This window comes from Saccopteryx bilineata, chromosome 4 (genome assembly GCF_036850765.1).
Source record: "Saccopteryx bilineata isolate mSacBil1 chromosome 4, mSacBil1_pri_phased_curated, whole genome shotgun sequence".
Lineage (NCBI taxonomy): Eukaryota > Metazoa > Chordata > Mammalia > Chiroptera > Emballonuridae > Saccopteryx > Saccopteryx bilineata.
The window spans coordinates 4,166,114-4,183,644 of NC_089493.1; the positions used below are offsets into that span (position 1 = coordinate 4,166,114).

The 17,531-nt window shown below is 57.1% G+C and overlaps 1 protein-coding gene across 2 annotated transcripts in view; it reads left to right on the plus strand.

Moving 5' to 3' along the window:
• The window catches only part of MOK (MOK protein kinase), a 52,980-nt gene extending 41,550 nt beyond the window's left edge, over positions 1–11,430 (plus strand). For both annotated transcript variants that reach the window (XM_066275128.1, XM_066275129.1), the window contains 8 exons: positions 1,102–1,180; positions 1,493–1,541; positions 3,984–4,162; positions 4,986–5,087; positions 5,937–6,110; positions 8,316–8,436; positions 10,792–10,989; positions 11,074–11,430. In XM_066275128.1, coding sequence (XP_066131225.1) covers positions 1,102–1,180; positions 1,493–1,541; positions 3,984–4,162; positions 4,986–5,087; positions 5,937–6,110; positions 8,316–8,436; positions 10,792–10,989; positions 11,074–11,154 — 983 coding nt within the window. In that variant the 3' untranslated portion in view covers positions 11,155–11,430. The remainder of the gene's footprint in view (positions 1–1,101; positions 1,181–1,492; positions 1,542–3,983; positions 4,163–4,985; positions 5,088–5,936; positions 6,111–8,315; positions 8,437–10,791; positions 10,990–11,073) is intronic.
• The last annotated feature ends 6,101 nt before the right edge of the window (positions 11,431–17,531 follow it).

Here is a 17,531-nt window from a genome sequence, read left to right on the forward strand (position 1 = left end):
AATTAAAATCAAGTGAACTGTGACGTCTGGTGGAACAAGGATAGGGATGGTGCTCATGCAGTGAGTTCAGAACACCATGCAGACCTGCAGGCAGGACAGCCGGGGAGCAGGGACGTGGACGTGGAGGGCACCGTGAACGCCCCGTGAGCCCGAGTCAGCTGAGCGGGTGCCCGCGAGTGCTGCCTCTGTGGGCTGTGTGGGCTGGGGACGGCAAAGCATCCATTGGTCTTCTCGGACTAAAACAGCCCACGTCTGTCAGACTGGGATCTACCCACTTTAAAATGGAAATCTCCATGCAGACAGGAGCATAGGAACACTCTGGGTTTACAGTGATGTCCCACCATCAGCAGTTGGAAGGAGGAGGTCCTGGAGGAAGCCTTCCACCCCCAGGCATGAGTTAGGTTGTCGACCCAGCCACCCCGTGGTTCTTACCTGACCCTGTCTTCACAACGGCCAGAATGCAGGCCCCGAGATTCCAGGTGAAATCGTGCCAGTGGGTAGAATCTCCGGTGGTTTATTTTGTAGGTACACTTCGTATTTTCTGTAAAAGTACTTAAGATCCTTCCCCACAGAGGAAGTTGGATTTGCACACATTATTAAGTAGGAATGGATTCTATTGATTTCAAAAAAGAGCGTAAGTGCCCTGGCCGGTTGGCTCAGCGGTAGAGCGTCGGCCTAGCGTGCGGAGGACCCAGGTTCGATTTCCGGCCAGGGCACACAGGAGAAGCGCCCGTTTGCTTCTCCACCCCTCTGCCGCGCTTTCCTCTCTGTCTCTCTCTTCCCCTCCCGCAGCCAAGGCTCCATTGGAGCAAAGATGGCCCGGGCGCTGGGGATGGCTCTGTGGCCTCTGCCTCAGGCGCTAGAGTGGCTCTGGTCGCAACATGGCGACACCCAGGATGGGCAGAGCATGGCCCCCTGGTGGGCAGAGCATCGCCCCTGGTGGGCGTGCCGGGTGGATCCCGGTCGGGTGCATGCGGGAGTCTGTCTGACTGTCTCTCCCTGTTTCCAGCTTCAGAAAAATGAAAAAAAAAAAAATGAAAAAAAAAAAAAAGGCGTAAGTACAATTGGTAACCACATTCGGCGATTTCCTTGATTGCACAGGGAGAAGACACCCATTATCAGAAAAAAAGATTATGCGCTATATGTACCAGTTATGCAGGTCCCTTGATCACATACACAGGTATGCTTTTGGGGACATGGGCAGCTCTCAAATTAATAAAACATATTAACAGTCATTAAAAATGCAATGTAGCCTGACCTGTGGTGGCGCAGTGGATAAAGCGTCACCCTGGAAATGCTGAGGTCGCCGGTTCGAAACCCTGGGCTTGCCTGGTCAAGGCACACATGGGAGTTGATGCTTCCAGCTCCTCCCCCCTTCTCTCTCTCTGTCTCTCCCTCTCCTCTCTAAAATGAATAATAAAAAAAATGCAATGTAAAATAACATGAATGAATGAAGTACAATTAATTATCCTTCCTTTTGTATCGAATGCAGAAATGGAATATTTCACAGAGATGTAAAACCAGAAAATATATTAATAAAGGTAAGGGCTTTTATATGAAAAACGGATATCAGATAAAGATAGAATGTTAAAACCTTTCGCTGGGTGTGCTTTCAATCCCAGGTAACTGTGTCCCAGGTTTGCTACAGTTTGGGGGGGTTTTTCCTCCCAGTTTGGAAAAAAATGGTTTATTTCATAAATGTCATCAATATAGCTGTCCAACTGGAAGAAAATAATCTTAGGTACCCTTCTTAGACTATATACAAAAAAGAAACTCGATTCAGATTATCCTAAACACTCAGTGTAGGGCTGGAAGGGCCTGCCTCCCTGCAAAGCCGCTTCAGCTCCACATATTTAACGCCTGCAACTTGGGATGTTTTGCGTTTGGATTCTTCACCCATGAAACCAGTGAATAAACAAACCCATCCCCCTCGGAAGTGTCTTCCTGCCCCTTGGTAACCCCTCCTTCCCCATCTCTTGTTCTCAGGCAAAGTGTGACTGACTTTCTGTTATTATGTGATCAGTTTGAGTTTTCTAGAATGTTCTCTAAATGGAATTAGATAAGTGAGTACTGTTTTTTGGTCTGGCTCCTTCCACTTGGCATCATTATTTATTTTGGGATTGGTCCGTGTTGGGCAAACAGGTTTATAACAAGTGTTTTTAGGTTTGCTGGCCTGTATTGGGGCAGCGCCCTGTGCGTGTGTCAGTGGAAGTGTCAGTGGAAGGCAGCAGGTGCGTGCCCTCAGGGCGGCAGATGGCAGACTGCGGGTTGCCTTCCTGCTTGGGAGGGGCGACTGTTTGCTATTGTGTGCTGGAGAAGGCCCCCCCCCCAGCCTGTTTTGCTGGAGAATCCAGGGGAGTGCGGAGAGGCTGGGGGGCCCTGTTTTGATGGTGGAGGCCTCTGAGTCCGGTGAGTCTGGAGCGAGCGAGGGGCACGGTCTGCCCTGTCTGCTCATCCGCCCTTATGAGACTTTAATAAACGGAATGGCCCACCATCCTCTGGCTCCACAGTTCCTTTACCGTCTGCTCGAATCTCACGTGAACCTGCTTGGCCACGGCGGCAGCATCTGGCTTTACAGTCTGCGTCGTCTTATTTGGAAGTCGTCCCACAACTCTTGAATGCTCTTATTCTGCTTCCTTGCTGCATTTCGGTCTGAGGAGTTCCCACGGCCCATCTTTTAGCTCTCTCATTCTTTCTTTGGCTGTGTTTGGTCTATTGAGGAGCCCAACAAAATAATATTTTATTTGTTAACTTAAAAAAATTTTTTTCGGCCCTGGCCGGTTGGCTCAGTGTTAGAGCGTTGGCCTGGCGTGCAGGAGTCCCGGGTTCGATTCCCGGCCAGGGCACACAGGAGAAGCACCCATCTGCTTCTCCACCCCTCCCCCTCTCCTTCCTCTCTGTCTCTCTCTTCCCCTCCCGCAGCCAAGGCTCCATTGGAGCAAAGTTGGCCCGGGTGCTGGGGATGGCTCCTTGGCCTCTACCCCAGGCGCTAGAATGGCTCTGGTTGCAAAAGAGCAATGCCCCGGATGGGCAGAGCATCGCCCCTGGTGGGCATGCCGGGTGGATCCCAGTCGTATGCATGCGGGAGTCTGTCTGACTGCCTCCCGTTTCCAACTTCAAAAAAATACAAAAATATATATATATTTTTTTTTCCTAGCCTTTCCTTTTGGTTCTTTCTTAGTTTCATCTCTCTGCTGACATGTCCCATCTGAACTTGCTGGTTGTCTCCTTTGTCCATGAGAGCCCTTGAAAAATGAATCAGTTATTTTACACTCCCTGCCTGATCCTTCTAAAGCCTGTGCCCCCTCTAAACCCAGTCCTGACGCTGGCTTTGTCTCTTCAGGCCGTGTTCTTCTTGCCATGTAACATGCCTGTACCTGTTGTAAGGCTGACGTGCCTGGAACAGGGACAAAGGCCGAGGGGGGGGGGAGCGGACGTTCCCGCCCCTCTGGCTGGGGACTGGGGACTCGCTGCGGCTGATGTGCCAGGGGCTCCCAGTCATCGGTAGCCTGTATTTTATTACCCGAGTGGGAGGAGAAAAGGACGTGGAAGGAATAGTCTGAAACCCACCTCCCTGCTCTGTCTGACGTGCTTCAGAGGGCCCCAGGGTGTGAGCTGGCCCTCAGAGGCCCCGCCGTCCCCACGGTGATTGGGCGCTTGATCGGGCACCTGACCACAGTGTGTCATTCACTCGTGGACTCACACAGTGATGTCACCTTTCCCAGTATCTGCGGACATTTGGAAATCTCTGTAAAACACAGCTAGAACATTTGTAACCATGTTCCACTGAGCAGAGGCACTGCTCCTCTACACGGTAGGGGCGCCTCCGCGTGCCTATCAGTGTAAAGCCGGTGCTCTGTATCTTACAAGCCAGGTTAGATGCTAGTCACTTTCTCGTTCGTGCAGAAATATTTGAGATGGCTGCCATTGCAACAGCTCCTCGATGAGATGCCAATTGTCCCTGCTTTTCTCCCCCCTTGCAGCAGGATGTCCTGAAACTAGGGGACTTTGGGTCGTGCCGGAGCGTCTACTCCAAGCAGCCGTACACGGAGTACATCTCGACCCGCTGGTACCGGGCCCCCGAGTGCCTCCTCACGGACGGGCTCTACAGCTACAAGATGGACCTGTGGAGTGCGGGCTGCGTCTTCTACGAGATCGCCAGGTACTGTTGGCACCTCCGTGATAGTGTGGGGACGCGGCACATGGTAGGCCACGCGCCGACTCTTCCTTTACCGCGCAGATTGCAGTCATACTGGTGCTGCGGCCGCGGTAACGTAACAGGAAATGTGCTTTCTGTCAACGCTGATTCTTGCTTGTGGGTGACAGAGAACAGAACACCACCCGTCACTTCTTTCCTCTGCCCCCCCCCAGCCTCTGCCTTCCAGGTCATCAGTGAGATGACTGATTACCAAGACCCAGGGGCCGCCAGGGGGAGGGGGTGTGAGCAGTGGCCCGCCGCCCAGGGATGCACAGGTTTATCGAGTAGGATTCTCTGGCCACCTGGCCCAGCCCCTGGCCACACTGTCCTCCTGGCCCCACACCTCAGCCTTTGGGCTTCACCACTGGACGGGGCTGTGGCCTGGGAAGAAGAGAGGAGCTGGTTAGAGTGTCGGGTTGAAGCAGCCCACACAGCAGGTGGGGAATCACCCTCCTGCTCACAGTGGGTCACTAGGGACGGGGCGAATTTAATGTCTGGGTGATGCGCCTCAGAACCAGAGAGCCCAGCATGGGCAGGGACCCAGGTCCGCTCTCACATGCCCAACTGATGGCTTCATAAACCCGGAGGTGTGAGCACTTTGACTCCGTGTCATTCGTGTCGATGGTGGACTGTTTTTGGAAAGCGGAATTGCACTTCCACTGAAGCTGACAGTGCCAACAGGCCATCCTTCCTCCTGTGACTTGATTTGAAGGGTGTTTGAGGACGTGGGTGCTCAGACCTGGCCAGGTGAGGGGCTCCTAATCACAGCTCTGTCCCGTTCTTCCAGTCTGCAGCCCCTCTTCCCGGGAACCAATGAGCTGGACCAGATCTCAAAAATCCATGATGTCATGGGCACACCTGCTGCAAAGACCCTCACCAAGTTCAAACAGTGAGTGTCCTGTGCTCCCAAGGGTCCCGTGTGGGCTTCCCCCCTGTCAGGGCTGATGGCAGAGGGGACCAGGGCAGCCGCTCAGCCCACCTGGGTCCCTGCTGCCACAGTGAAAATCACCTGGATGTCCACCCAGCACTTAGAGGCCGCTGGGTGAACGGGTTCCCCAGGCACTGGCTCTGGGCAGGGAGTACTGGTGCTTGGCCCGGCACACTGCTGCTCACACAGCGCCCAGCCAGGACTCGTTAGGATTCTGTGTGGGTGGTAGATGAAGCCGAGTGGGGAGTGGGGGCCTCCAGGGGAGGCCCTGTGGGCTGAAGGGTGGGCAGCACCAGCAGCTCCGAGACCCAAGGAGGCAAGGAGGTGACAAGTGTTTTGGATTCTTTCTTTTTTCAACTTTATTCCACTCTTCTCAGGTGGAAATGTGATACTAATCTTTCCCAGGAGGAACGATTTTCTTCCATTTGTAGCGTGACAGATTTCACCACCACCACTCCCTTTTCTTAAGAATAAGACTTGAGTTTTTAGAGCAGTTTAAGGTCCCCCGCAAAGCCGGGGGAAAGTGCAGAGATTCCTGGTGCTCCCGCCCTGTGTGCACAGCCCCGCCCTCGGCACCGAGTGGTGCATCTCTCAGAACGGTGAACCTGCACTGACCCAGCTTGTCCCTGACGTCCACAGCTTTCATGAGGAAACCGTGTGGCACATTCTGTGGGTTTAGACGCTATCCAGTCGGGCCCCTTAGGTCGCAGACCATTGCCCTCAGGACAGGTCCCTGTTGTCGTGACGATGCACCGGCCAGAGCTCTAGGCAATGGCATGATCATTTATTATTATTGGGCTTTTAATACAGGTCGAGAGCTATGAGTTTTGATTTTCCTTTTAAAAAGGGATCAGGAATACCTCCACTGACAGCTACTTTGTCCCCGCAATGCATCTCCCTCCTGCACGCAATGGTGGCCTATGACCCTGACGAGAGAATCACTGCCCACCAGGCCCTGCAGCACCCCTACTTCCAAGAGCAGAGGTGGGTGCTCTGGAGGACTGCAGGCGGTGGGTGCTGGCTGCTGAGATGGGGGGCAGGAGTGGGTGAGTTGGTGGGGGTCCGCGTACAACGCTCTCTGTCTTGAATCGCCCTTTTCTGGAATATCTCCTGACAGGGAGCTGTGGGCGGCACTGTGGCCCGGCATAGGGAGGGTTCCATTTCTCAGATGTGGTGGCGAGCCCGCACACACCCGTATAAACGGGGGAGCTCACTGTGAGGTCTGAGAGCATGCTGGGTATTCCTGGCAAGTAGATGCCCTGAGGCGTCTGATCCACACCTCTGTCCACTCCTGCGTGTGACCCTGCAGGTGACATCTGACCCAAATCTCAGGTCCCAGGCAGCAATGCGGGCCTGGGGCATGGCTGCGCCTACAGTTCACGGGGCCCCCTCTGCTCCTCAGCCAGAGACTGTCGGGCTGAGACAGAAAAGGAAAGATAGTTCGTGTGGAAAGTAGGGGCAGTGACCTCGCATGTGACAGACAGAGACGCCGTCGCAGGGGTGAGTGCTCAGTGACAGACAGAGACGCCGTCGCAGGGGTGAGTGCTCAGTGACAGACAGAGACGCCGTCGCAGGGGTGAGTGCTCAGTGACAGACAGAGACGCCGTCGCAGGGGTGAGTGCTCAGTGACAGACAGAGACGCCGTCGCAGGGGTGAGTGCTCAGTGACAGACAGAGACGCCGTCGCAGGGGTGAGTGCTCAGTGACAGACAGAGACGCCGTCGCAGGGGTGAGTGCTCAGTGACAGACAGAGACGCCGTCGCAGGGGTGAGTGCTCAGTGACAGACAGAGACGCCGTTGCAGGGGTGAGTGCTCAGTGACAGACAGAGACGCCGTCGCAGGGGTGAGTGCTCAGTGACAGAGACGCCGTCGCAGGGGTGAGTGCTCAGTGACAGAGACGCCGTCGCAGGGGTGAGTGCTCAGTGACAGACAGAGACGCCGTCGCAGGGGTGAGTGCTCAGTGACAGACAGAGACGCCGTCGCAGGGGTGAGTGCTCAGTGACAGAGACGCCGTTGCAGGGGTGAGTGCTCAGTGACAGAGACGCCGTCGCAGGGGTGAGTGCTCAGTGACAGACAGAGACGCCGTCGCAGGGGTGAGTGCTCAGTGACAGACAGAGACGCCGTCGCAGGGGTGAGTGCTCAGTGACAGACAGAGACGCCGTCGCAGGGGTGAGTGCTCAGTGACAGACAGAGACACCGTCGCAGGGGTGAGTGCTCAGTGACAGACAGAGACGCCGTCGCAGGGGTGAGTGCTCAGTGACAGACAGAGACGCCGTCGCAGGGGTGAGTGCTCAGTGACAGACAGAGACACCATCGCAGGGGTGAGTGCTCAGTGACAGAGATGCCGTCGCAGGGGTGAGTGCTCAGTGACAGAGACGCCGTTGCAGGGGTGAGTGCTCAGTGACAGACAGAGACGCCGTCGCAGGGGTGAGTGCTCAGTGACAGACAGAGACGCCGTCGCAGGGGTGAGTGCTCAGTGACAGACAGAGACGCCGTCGCAGGGGTGAGTGCTCAGTGACAGAGACGCCGTCGCAGGGGTGAGTGCTCAGTGACAGAGACGCCGTCGCAGGGGTGAGTGCTCAGTGACAGAGACGCCGTCGCAGGGGTGAGTGCTCAGTGACAGAGACGCCGTCGCAGGGGTGAGTGCTCAGTGACAGACAGAGACGCCGTCGCAGGGGTGAGTGCTCAGTGACAGACAGAGACGCCGTCGCAGGGGTGAGTGCTCAGTGACAGACAGAGACGCCGTTGCAGGGGTGAGTGCTCAGTGACAGACAGAGACGCCGTTGCAGGGGTGAGTGCTCAGTGACAGACAGAGACGCCGTCGCAGGGGTGAGTGCTCAGTGACAGACAGAGACGCCGTCGCAGGGGTGAGTGCTCAGTGACAGAGACGCCGTTGCAGGGGTGAGTGCTCAGTGACAGAGACGCCGTCGCAGGGGTGAGTGCTCAGTGACAGAGACGCCGTCGCAGGGGTGAGTGCTCAGTGACAGAGACGCCGTCGCAGGGGTGAGTGCTCAGTGACAGAGACGCCGTTGCAGGGGTGAGTGCTCAGTGACAGACAGAGACGCCGTTGCAGGGGTGAGTGCTCAGTGACAGACAGAGACGCCGTCGCAGGGGTGAGTGCTCAGTGACAGACAGAGACGCCGTTGCAAGGGTGAGTGCTCAGTGCGCGTCCGCTCTCACTCCTCCCCAGGGCAGCAGACAAGCAGACCCAGGCTCTGGGCAGCCACAGGAACGCTGCCTTCCCTGAGCGCCCTGGGGCACCGGAACGGCTCAGAAAAAGGTGGCAGATTTCCAAGGAGAACAGGAAGCAGGTACTAAGGGAGTTGGTGAGCTGGCAGTAGGCCATGTAGCGGGACTGAGCACCCTCAGGTGGCCTGTGCCTCTGAGTGGGACACTCTTCATGAGAGCCCTGTCAGCAGGGCCTGATACAATGCCAGGCTCCGACCCCATGGATTGGGGATCTCCATGGATTAGGATGCTGGCAGCTGGGCTCCCCCGCCCTGTCTGCCCCACTGGCTAAGGGTCAAGGACCACATCTGTGTGAGCAGGCCAGATAGGGGTGGGTGTTCCTGTGCCCAAGCGCCCTCCACGTCACTCCTTGAGCCCTCAGACCGACCCTCGCGGGGGCACAGAGAAATCAAACACTGGCCCAGGTGACCCAGCCAGCCAGCCAGCCTCTGCTCCTGGTGGTGGCTGAGCCCGGCAGGCCCCGGACAAGCAGTCGTCAGTCACAGAGCTGGTTTCACACACACCGGCTTAGAGACGATGGTGTCACTTTGCAGTGTTTCCACCCGGTCACACGCTGCGAGCTCAGGCCCCCAGGCACCAGATTTATGAATCTGGGTGGGTACCAGGGCCTGTGCTGACTGCCCTTCCGGCATTCGTGGTCAGTCACGAACTTTGAGAATCACTGCGAGCTAGGAGCCCAGGACGCAGGTGCTGAGGCTGCTCTCCAGGCTCCGCCCGCCTGACCGCTCCCTGAGCCCGTCCCGTTTGTCCCCGACTCCGCCCTCTGACCCCTCCCTGCGCCCATAACCTGTCTGTCCCCCGACTCCGCCCCCTGACCCCTCCCTGCACCCATAACCTGTCTGTCCCCCGATTCCGCCCTCTGACCCCTCCCTGCGCCCATAACCTGTCTGTCCCCCGACTCCGCCCCCTGACCGCCTCCTGCGCCCATAACCTGCCTGTCCCCCCACTCTGCCCCCTGACCCCTCCCTGCACCCATAACCTGTCTGTCCCCCGACTCCGCCCCCTGACCGCCTCCTGCGCCCATAACCTGTCTGTCCCCCGATTCCGCCCTCTGACCCCTCCCTGCGCCCATAACCTGTCTGTCCCCCGACTCCGCCCCCTGACCGCCTCCTGCGCCCATAACCTGTCTGTCCCCCGACTCCGCCCCCTGACCGCCTCCTGCGCCCATAACCTGTCTGTCCCCCCACTCTGCCCCCTGACCCCTCCCTGCACCCATAACCTGTCTGTCCCCCGACTCCGCCCCCGACCGCCTCCTGCGCCCATAACCTGTCTGTCCCCCCACTCTGCCCCCTGACCCCTCCCTGCACCCATAACCTGTCTGTCCCCCGACTCCGCCCCCGACCGCCTCCTGCGCCCATAACCTGCCTGTCCCCCCATTCTGCCCCCTGACCCCTCCCTGCACCCATAACCTGTCTGTCCCCCGACTCCGCCCCCTGACCGCCTCCTGCGCCCATAACCTGCCTGTCCCCCCACTCTGCCCCCTGACCCCTCCCTGCACCCATAACCTGTCTGTCCCCCGACTCCGCCCCCTGACCGCCTCCTGCGCCCATAACCTGTCTGTCCCCCACTCTGCCCCCTGACCGCCCCCTGCGCCCATCCCGTCTGTTCCCGACTCCGCCCCCTGCGCCCATCGCCGGTTCTGTCCCGCAGACTCGCTCTTCGCCCCATGCTTTCCTTCCAGGGCAGCGGTGGCTCCCGTTCAACTACCCAAGCCCCAGAACTGTGGACGCCCCTCCCGCATGTGCCCCCAACTGTTGTCCAACTCTGCTGCCCTCCCAGCTGCTCAGACTGGACCTTGTCACCCCTGCTGGTCCCCAAAGGGCCTCAGCTGTAGTCAGAACCCACCCACACGTGTCTGAAGGCCGCAGCGTAAGCATGTTAGGCTTTGCAACCATAAGGCCCCTGTCACAACTGCCGCCACGGACGTTACATAAACGAAGGTGGGATGGGTTCCCATAAAACTATGGACGCTGAAATTTGAATTTCATACCATTTTCACATGCTATGAACACATTTTCAACTGCGAGAAAAGGTAAAAGCCATTCTTAGTTCACCAGCCGCACAAAAGCGGGTGCAAGGCAGATTTGGCTGACTGGGCAGTTGGGGTCCTCGGCCTTGGCCACGGCGCAGCCCCCTCTAACCTCGCCCCTCCCCCTTCAGCAGCCAGCCCTGGGGTTGCCCCGAGGGCCTGAAGGCAGAGCCCTGGCCTCCCGCGTGGACTCAGTGCGCGGCCACCTCACTTGCGGGGGGTGGGGGGGAGGAGTGCAGGACCCATGTGTTGTCTGGTAACACCTCACGATCAGGACGTTGGACAGACAGGACGTTGGACAGACGGGGCACAAAAGACCCTCTTGTTTCTCCTAATTCGGTGGAGCAGACACCGTGGTGCGCTCAGCTGACCTGTGTTTTGTTTCAAGAAACAGCTCCTGAAGCCGGAGGAGGAGCGTCCTGGGAGACAGGGGCCGGCCTGCCTGGTGGGGCTGCCCAGACTGAAGCTGTCGGGAGTGACCAAGGTGTCATACTCCAGCCCAGCGCTGCAGTCGGTGCTCGGACCCGGAGGGAGCAGGAAGGCCCCGGTGCTGCGACCCCTGAAGTGTGAGGGCGAAAACGAGAAGGTAGTGCCTCCCTCGCGGCCCCCAGAGTCCTCCCCGCCCCGCCCCATCCCGCCTCCACTGAGCGCCTGTCGTCTCCTTTCCCAGACAGATACGCAGAAGCACAGCAAGCCTGCCCTGAAACAGTACCACCTGCCCACGATAGAAAGGAAAGGAGGGAGATACTGAGCAGCGTGGCGGCGCAGCTGGGAGTGTCCATGCTGGGGACAAGGCCAGTGCTGTCCTCCGGAGACCCGGGTCCCCAGGGAGCGCAGCCCACGCAGCCCAGCGCCCGCCACCCGCTGCCGCTGCCTCCGACCTGGTTGGAGCCACCAGATCCCCCCCGCACTCAGCTCGGGAAGCAGCCGAACCGCACGTCCACGCGAATACATTTGTAAAACCACCTCATTCGAGGTCTCATTTCACTTCCTTAAACTTAGAATTTGAGGCAAGAAATATTTTGTACTTTTTTATACAGATCCAAAGAAATTAGAATTTATATTATATGTTAGGCCTGGTTTCACCGCAGGTTCGCTGTGCTTTGAGCACGTGACTGCGCATGGATGTGCTGACCTTTATTAAATAGCCATCATCACAGCATTTCAACTCCTTTTGAGCTAACCATGTCGACTCTCCGTTCCTTTATTTATTTTTAAATGTTTATTTATTGATTTTAGAGAGGAAGGTGGTGGGGGAGGGAACATGGATTTGTTGTTCCACTTATTTACACATTCATTGGTCAATTCTTGTGTGTGCCGGGACCCAGGATCAAATCTGCAGCCCTGGTGCATCCCGGACGACAGTCGACAGTCTACCAACTGAGCTTCCCCGCCAGGGCTCCATTCCTTTATTTTAGCTTTTATGAGCAGATCAAGGGGACTGACCTTGTTGGGAAGACGGTGTGGCTTGGTTGTTTTGCTGGAGAAGCCACGAGGAGCAACCTAGGTGGGTGCTCAGTGCCCGTGGTACAACCCAGGGAGCCACAGCGGGCGCACCAGGCTGGGCGTGTGGGCAGGCAGAGCACCGGGCTTCGTGGTGGCCCTGTCATCTGAGCTCCTAAGGCTCGGCTGGCTCCTGTTGGGACAGAACACCACTTACCGATGGGTGGCGGGTGCACTGAGCTTTGAGTTGGGCACAGAGAGAAATGTGTTCCCCGGGGGCAGGAGGGGGGCACCACCCAAAAGCAGTCGTGCTCGGAAGTGCAGGTGTTGGTCAGGCCACTGGGCAGAGGAAAGACCCTACAAAGCCCCTTTTGGTCAGCTGTCTTGACCAGGCATGTCCGGAGTTTTGAACCGGTGACCTCAGCGTTTCAGGTCAACACTCTGTCCACTGCGCCACCACAGGCCAGGCACATGCTCCAGGTTTAATGGGATCCCTTAGGGAAAGGTGTTTCCGACATTTCATGGTTTAGTCTCTCATTAAATAATGCCTTCCAAGAGTCCAACTGCACATGATTTTTGTGTGTGTGTGTGTGTGTGTGTGTTTGTATTTTTCTGAAGTTGGAAATGGGGAGGCAGTCAGACAGACTCCCGCATGTGCCCGACTGGGATCCACCCAGCATGCCCACCAGGGGGCGATGCTCTGCCCATCTGGGGCGTCACTCTGTTGCAACCAGAGCCATTCTAGCGCCTGAGGCAGAGGCCACACAGAGCCATCCTCAGCACCCAGGCAAACTTTGCTCCAGTGGAGCCTTGGCTGTGGGAGGGGAAGAGAGAGACAGAGAGGAAGGAGAGGGGGAGGGGTGGAGAAGCAGATGGGTGCTTCTCCTGTGTGCCCTGGCCGGGAATCGAACCCGGGACTCCCGCACGCCAGGCTGACGCTCCACCACTGAGCCAACCGGCCAGGGCCAACTGCACATGATTTTTAAAAACTGGTTGGCGGGGTTCTGGCCACCTGCAGAGTCTGGGGCAGGTGGGGCGTGACCTTGCTTGGACTGCACAGGCTGGTTCCAACCAGATCAAGTGCTGTGTGAGGCCCCTGGCCATTTCTTTTTTATTTTTTTATTTTTTATTTTTTTTAATTTTTAATTTTTATTTATTCATTTTTAGAGAAGAGAGAGAAACAGGGAGAGAGAAGGGGGTTGGAGCTGGAAGCATCAACTCCCATATGTGCCTTGACCAGGCAAGCCCAGGGTTTCGAACCAGCGAACTCAGCATTTCCAGGTCGATGCTTTATCCACTGCCACTACAGGTCAGGCCCTGGCCATTTCTTTTCTCCATGCCAACAAAGCATGAGCACACTCACGGTAGGGACCAGTTAGGTGTGGTCCTGGCTCTCACAACAGAGGACGCACTCCTGGCCCGAAGCTGCAGGGAGAAGAGGGCGGGCCGGGCCCCTGGCAGCGCGGACCAGTGGGCTCAGCCTCAGAGCACGTGTGAAAAGGCCCGAGGAACTGCTAGCCAAACATTTTACCGCAACAACACAGTCCGTGAGCGCTTGAGCCAGCGTAACAGAAGATGAACAAAGGAGACAGTCAAGATAGTTTTCACAAACAGTTTTCGTGAGTTAGAAATATCACTCCTAAATAATGAAAATTACTAGTGAAGTCACCATTTACCCCTCCAACAGCGGAATTACATTATTTATCCGGACGACACAGAGTTGGTTGCACTGGAAACAATTATCGAAATAAATGTTAAGAGATGAAAAGGGGCATCTTCACACTGTGGGGGGCCATGACACCCATATTCAAAGTAATTTCTTTTTAAGAACATTAAAGTGCAATTTAAAAAGTATCTATGACCGCAGCATCCGTCTTCCTGAATCACTTCAGTCAGAAAGTGACAGCTTGGTGAGCGCGTTCAGGGTGCCTCCTGACCACGTGTGGCACAAGAGCCAGTGCAAAGGCAGGAAGCTGCTACTTTTTACACAATGTGTACATGTACAGATTTCATGTATCTATATATGAGATTTTAATCACATCGAGTTTTAGAGTAAAAAGCAAAAAAAAAAAAAAAAAAACCCAAAACAAAACACTTCTTTTTACAGCAGCCCCAGACAAATGGTTTAAAATAGCAACAACTTCTTTGGGTGAGGAGCGGACATCCTGCCGAGAGCCTGGCTCTGAGTGACTCCTGGCTCGGAGTGACTCCGGCAACACCTGCCTCCGCTCGTGGCTCCGGCGTCGTGGTCACTGTCTCAGGACCGGGTTCAGGGTGAGGATTTTTGAGCTGTAGTGAGGTCACTACACTACAGTCTTACCTGGAGAACTGGCCTGGTTTGGGGGTGACAGTAAACCCTGCACACAAAGCAGTTTACATTAATCCAGCAAAACCGTGGCCATGGAGGGGTCCTGGCTGCTCCCCGGCTGCAGCAGTCTCAGGTGATCGGCACCGACTTCTGCTGGACGGGGACCGGTGTTGAGACAAATCCTCCACCTACTGAATTCCTGTCCGGCTCCTTCCTGACATCCTTGCCTACTCAGAACCGGCCCTTGGCCCGAGTCTTGGGCGGGCTGCTGGGGGACAACGCCCTTTCTCACTAGCCCAAAGGCCACCTTGCCCAGCAGCCGCAGGAGAGGTCCCCAGGGCTGCCCCCCCCCCCCCCTCCACGGACAGCTGACTGGCACTTTTAAAAAGGCGTCTGGTTCCTGGGAGTCTCACTTTCTCCGCAGGGGTGTGTGTGAGCTGGGCGCCCCCCCTGGCTCTCTGGCTCTAGCACTGTGAAAACGAAGGACCTGGGGGAGGGGGTCGCACAGTAAGAGGGAGTGTCCGTCCCTTTCAGGGAGCTCCTTCTGAGAGGTGGGGGGCACTCACTGAGCCCAGCTCAACCCGGGGTTCAACCCCACACAGCCAAGAGCTCTTGCTCTTCCTTGTGCTCAGTGCTGGGACACAGGGACCTTCATCTGTAAGTGATTTAAAGTCCTCGTGCTGCCGCACCGGCAGCACCGTCCAGCTGTGAACAAGCGAGCCGCCCAGGACCACGCAGCAGCTGTTAGTACCCTGCACACAGGACGAGCCTCGAACTCAGCAAAGTGACTGAGCTTCGTGCACCAGCGTGTGTGGGGACACGCGAGGGGTGACACCCTTAGCCTTGTCGGAAGGAGGCAGGGAAGGCACTGTCACGGCAACGTGTCCGTGTAGACGCGCTCAGGGAGTGGGGAGCCAGTGGAAGGTCCGGGTCCCACGGCCCAGAGCACAGCCTGTCTGACCCGCAATCACCAGACAAACACAGCCGGGCCAGAGCGCCGCCTGGGGAGGGCCAGGTGAGGGGGCGTTCCCGCTGCGCCTCCGCAGGGAAGACCTCAGCCTGAGCAGCTCCGCCTGGGGAGGGCCAGGTGAGGGGGGCGTCCCGCTGCGCCTCCGCAGGGAAGACCTCAGCCTGAGCAGCTCCGCCTGGGGAGGGCCAGGTGAGGGGGCGTTTCCGCTGCGCCTCCGCCTCCGCAGGGAAGACCTCAGCGTGAGCAGCTCCGCCCGCAGCTCCGATCCTCCTCCAGGGCTCCCGGGATTCAGATGAAAGAAGGGGGTGGCCACGAGCTGTGGGATGTCAGACCTACCGACAAAGCCCCCCTTTTCCCAAACCAGAGGACATTACTTGGTTCTCTGCAGGTGGAGGGCTGTGACCCCGCCTGGGGACAGATCCAGAGGCCACCCTCTCTCTTCTCTCTGAGCCATGACGGGGTCGGACAGCGTGACCTGGTTACACACCCGCAGAGGATGTTCTCAGAAAGGCGCTCCCCCCTCCCCGTCGGGGAGGGGGCATCCAGACCAGCCCGTCCAGTACACAACAATGCAAGCCACATGTGAAAGTTAAATTTCTAGTAGCACATTTCACAATTTAAAAAACAGTGAAAATTGTTTTTATATTTTATTTAATCTAATAGTCCATATTTTCATTTCACTATGTAGCCAATGTAAAAATTATTGGCCCTGGCCGTGTAGCTCAGTTGGTTAGAGCATTGTCCCAACACATCAAGGTTGTGGGTTTGATCCCCGGTCAGGACTCACACAAGGAACAAACAATGAATGCTCCAATAAGTGGAAAACAAACTGATGTGTGTGTGTAGCTCTTTCTCTCTTCCTTGCCCTACCTCTTAAAAGAAATTATTGAGAGACTTTATAACCCTCTTTTTTATGAAGCCTTTGAAGTGTGATGTGTAGCACTTCTCATTTGGGCCAGCCCCACTTACTTCCAGTGCTCAGTGGCCACAGGCGGCTCATGGCAGCCCCACCCAGACCCTCCCCTGCTTCAGACTCTGTCCAGTTCTGAGGGGACGGGCCCAGAGGACCCCGCCCCTTTCCTTGCAGTCCCAAGGGAGAGCAGGTGCTAAGGCACAGAGGTGACATGGGCACTGGCTTCCTGGGTCCTGACATCAGTGGGGACAACTGTCCCTACCAGCTGACCATCCCCCCAGCCCTGAAGAGCCACCCAATCCTCAGGGGCTGCTGGACCCCACTCTCTATAGAAAATAAACGCGCTTATTCTCCATTTTGTTGGCTAACACCCTAACCCCAGTTGTGACAGCAGCAGGGAGCCAACTAGAACCACCACTGCCACCGTCCTACTGGCCCAGGGCTTCTGGGACCAGGGTTAGCCTTTCACGCCAACCCAGGGGAACAGCTTTTATTGACTTTAGAGTAACAGATGACGAGGGAGAGCCACCGATCTGTTCGTTGTCCCACTAATTTATGCATTCACTGGTTGGTTGATTCTTGTATGCGCCCTGATCAGGGATTGAGCCCGCAACCCTGGCTTGTCAGGACAGTGCTCTAACAAAGTATGGCTACAGGGCTGGCCGAACACTTAAGCATGGACCCTGCAGCAATACGCCCCCAGGACCAACCCCTGGGGCCCTGATGCAGAAGCAGCCCAGGAGGTTGGCCGTGGGTGAGAAGACCAAGAGGACCCTGTGGCACTCAGTCAGGGGGCCCCCACCAGAGTGGACAGAGTGGACAAAACAGGGGCAACAAGCAATAGCCCACTGGATCTGCAGCCTCTGGCACTGACTGAGCGCATCCTGCCAAGAGGGCCCATGGGCACCGTTCTGGAGCCAGGTGTGTCCCGGCCTATGCACATGTGGGTCTGTGGGTTTAGGACATCTGGGGCGGGGGGAAGGCCGAGTCTGAAATAAGCGGCCCCCATGGGGGCTTGCAGGTCCTCAGCGGGTGGGGAAAGGGTGAGCCAGGACTGACCGTCCCAGTCAGCAGGGGAGCTGGGACCGGCACCGGCACCAGCACGCGGGCCAGGCCCCCGTCGGCAGGGGAGCCGGGGACCGGCACCGGCACCAGCACGCGGGCCAGGCCCCCGTCGGCCCCGTTACGAGTGGGGGACCAGGCCGACGCCTGACCTGATACCTGTTCTTCCTGGAGACAGAGCGGCTCTGCTATGAGGAACAGTGCAGGCACTGGGGGGACACTGTGACTCAGAAGACAAAGGTAAGACAGTCGCCTCGCTTCTACACACCTGTGCTTTCGAGTGTCGTGGGTGGGTGAGGAGTGGGAAGACCGGGAGCACTCGGGCTTCCACCAGAGGAGCCAGATCCCTGAGGGTGAGCCCCCTGGACACGTCAGCGTGAGAAGTGTGGGGCCGACCTTCCAGTGCGGAGGCTGTGCTGCCCACCTGCGACC